The sequence below is a fragment of the Arachis ipaensis genome, chromosome B07 (assembly GCF_000816755.2).
Source record: "Arachis ipaensis cultivar K30076 chromosome B07, Araip1.1, whole genome shotgun sequence".
NCBI lineage: Eukaryota > Viridiplantae > Streptophyta > Magnoliopsida > Fabales > Fabaceae > Arachis > Arachis ipaensis.
This window is the reverse complement of record NC_029791.2, coordinates 121,186,003-121,188,398: the sequence shown is the minus strand read 5'-3', so window position 1 is coordinate 121,188,398 and position 2,396 is coordinate 121,186,003. Positions and strand designations below refer to the sequence as shown.

At 33.7% G+C, this 2,396-nt stretch overlaps 1 protein-coding gene across 1 annotated transcript; it reads left to right on the top strand.

Moving 5' to 3' along the window:
* On the top strand, nucleotides 99-1,084 carry LOC107608437 (signal peptidase complex-like protein DTM1). The gene is made up of 2 exons (XM_016310231.2): nucleotides 99-517; nucleotides 811-1,084. The coding sequence occupies exons 1-2, from the start codon at nucleotides 279-281 to the stop codon at nucleotides 896-898; spliced, it is 327 nt and encodes a 108-aa protein (XP_016165717.1). The 5' UTR covers nucleotides 99-278; the 3' UTR covers nucleotides 899-1,084.

Below are 2,396 nucleotides of genomic sequence, written 5' to 3'. Positions count from 1 at the left end.
CTGTAATCCAAAAAAAAATCTGCCAACTACTCTGTATCACTTAGTTCAAGAGAGCAGAGTACATTAAATGAGCGGATAAGGGATCGTTAGATTGCATTTATAGCCAATGCAACTACTCCTAACTTTGTGGCGCGTTACTCTCACTCAAGAACAATCTTCTCTTCATAAGTGATAGTATTAGATGTCGGTATGGCCCTTCTCTCTTTCACCGTGATTTATTCTTTTTTTAGCATCCATATCATCAACTTTTCCTTCTTTCAACTACTAACCCTGTGGCAATGGCCAACGACGGCCCTCTCAAAACTTCGCTCCTCTTCCTTGCCACCCTTATGTTGATAGTTGCTCTCTCTACTCATTCCTTCAACAAGATGTTAGTTACCTATGTTGTGGGAATTTTGGGTATTGCGGGGTTGCTCTTACCTGATTGGGATTATTTCAATCGCGACTTTTCTCGTTGGCCTTATCCTGTGACTTCTGAAGAAAGAACTTCCCTTGCCCAACCATCTGGATTTCAAAGGTAGTAACTTGTTTTCTTTTTTTTTTTTTTTTGTTCAATTATATATCTTTACGATTTATGTAATTTCAATCAATTTGACTTCAAACTAAGTTGATAGGTTATGAATGTAATTTAACTAAAAAATAAATTTTATTTCTATGAAATTTATAGTAAATCAGATCTATATTACTCTGTTAGTTAAACCTGCATAATTGTATATATATTTAAGAGTTCTTATTTTGGACAAATTTACATATTATTACTGTTTAGGATAGGACCATATTTGAACGATTTTTTTGATACATATGATGCAGATTTGCATATTCTCCTATGAGGGTGATTGCTTACAGCCTAGTTTATGGATATGCCATGTATAAATGGTGGGAGTACATATCCAACTGACAATAGATGATTTGAAGTTGTGCCATTTCATCTCAATTTTAGTCCAAATTTTGTTGATTTAATTTGTTTACAATTTTACACTTTTGAAAATGTGTCTATTTTTTGTAAGAAGCGGAGATTTTAAGGGATTTTTAATCTTGTAATTATTAAGATTGAACACTAGAAATTCCAATGATGTTGCCAATATTCTTTGTATTTTTTTTTAATATTTATGTATAAACATTTGAAATGGATTAAATAGACAAGCTTTTGTTAAATATAAATTATATTGTTTTTATTTTTGGAAAACAATAATTATTAATATTATTTTTTTTGTCAGATGGATTGAACAACTTCCAATTCTAAATATCTCCTCACTGCATACTCACTGATACAACACAAGAATAGAGGGTTCCTTTTTAAATACTCGGTGCATTCACCAAAATTTGAATCCGAATACAGAGGTACGTAAATTACCATCTCTAACATGTTAAACTCTTGTTAGGACAATTTTGTTTTTGAATTGGGCTTTGTAAAATTAGGATATACAAAAAGTCCACTTTATTATATAAGGGTTCTATATGTAAACCCAAAAACAAGCAGGCATCAAGAGTTCTTCTTTGTTAGGGGGGAAACAGAGCATTTTAGGTAGAAAAAGATGAGGCTGCTAACGCACAACATGTTACTGTCGAATATAAAGGGAATGGAGAAGGGTTTCGGCTGCGGATCGAGGCAGAGAAGGTGGTTGAGAAGCCCGTTGAGAGGAACGCGGATTTCCTGCGAAAGATGTTCGAGAAGGTAGAGTGGAAAATGGAGTAAGCCCAACTCCCGGAGGAGGTGGATTCCGGCATGCTTGAGGTGGACGAGTTCCTGAATAGGTTCCACGCACTTTTCGAGCTCCACCTCAAAGAAGGCGCCCTCATCTGCCCCAACCGCAGATTACAGGGTATCCGGATCCCTAACATGCTACTATGAGGTTTGATTACCAGCCTGCCTTTTCTTTGATTATTAGACTTGTGTTGTCTTTTGTACCCGCTCAATCTCATTATGTTTGGTTGTAATTCACCACTTGTATTTCTTTAGTTTTCATCGTACATTTGGTTACACTTTTTTTTATCCTAAACATTGTACAAATCATTCAGTGATTACGTCCCAAAAATCATCACTTAGTAACATATTCATATATTAAAGATAATGCAGCCTAGTTTATGGATATGCTATGTATAAATGGTGGGAGTAAATATCCAACTGACAATAGATGATTTAAAATTGTGTCATTTCATTTCAATATCATTTTACACTTTTGAAAATGTGTCTATTTTTTTTAAGGAGCGGAGACTCGAAGGAATTTTTTTAATCTTATATCTATTAAGATCGAACACCAGAAATTCAAACGATGTTGCTAACATTCTTTGTATTCGTTTTAATATTTATGTATAAACATTTGAAAGTTGAAACCATGAGAAGAAGACGTTACAAATATATTAATTTTATTTTAACTGTATTTTATATAATGTGA

Coding starts and splice junctions, on each gene's coding strand:
- LOC107608437 (XM_016310231.2), top strand. CDS start 279: ATGGCCAACGACGGCCCTCTCAAAACTTCGCTCCTCTTCCTTGCCACC. Junction 518..810: donor CAACCATCTGGATTTCAAAG/GTAGTAACTTGT, acceptor CATATGATGCAG/ATTTGCATATTCTCCTATGA.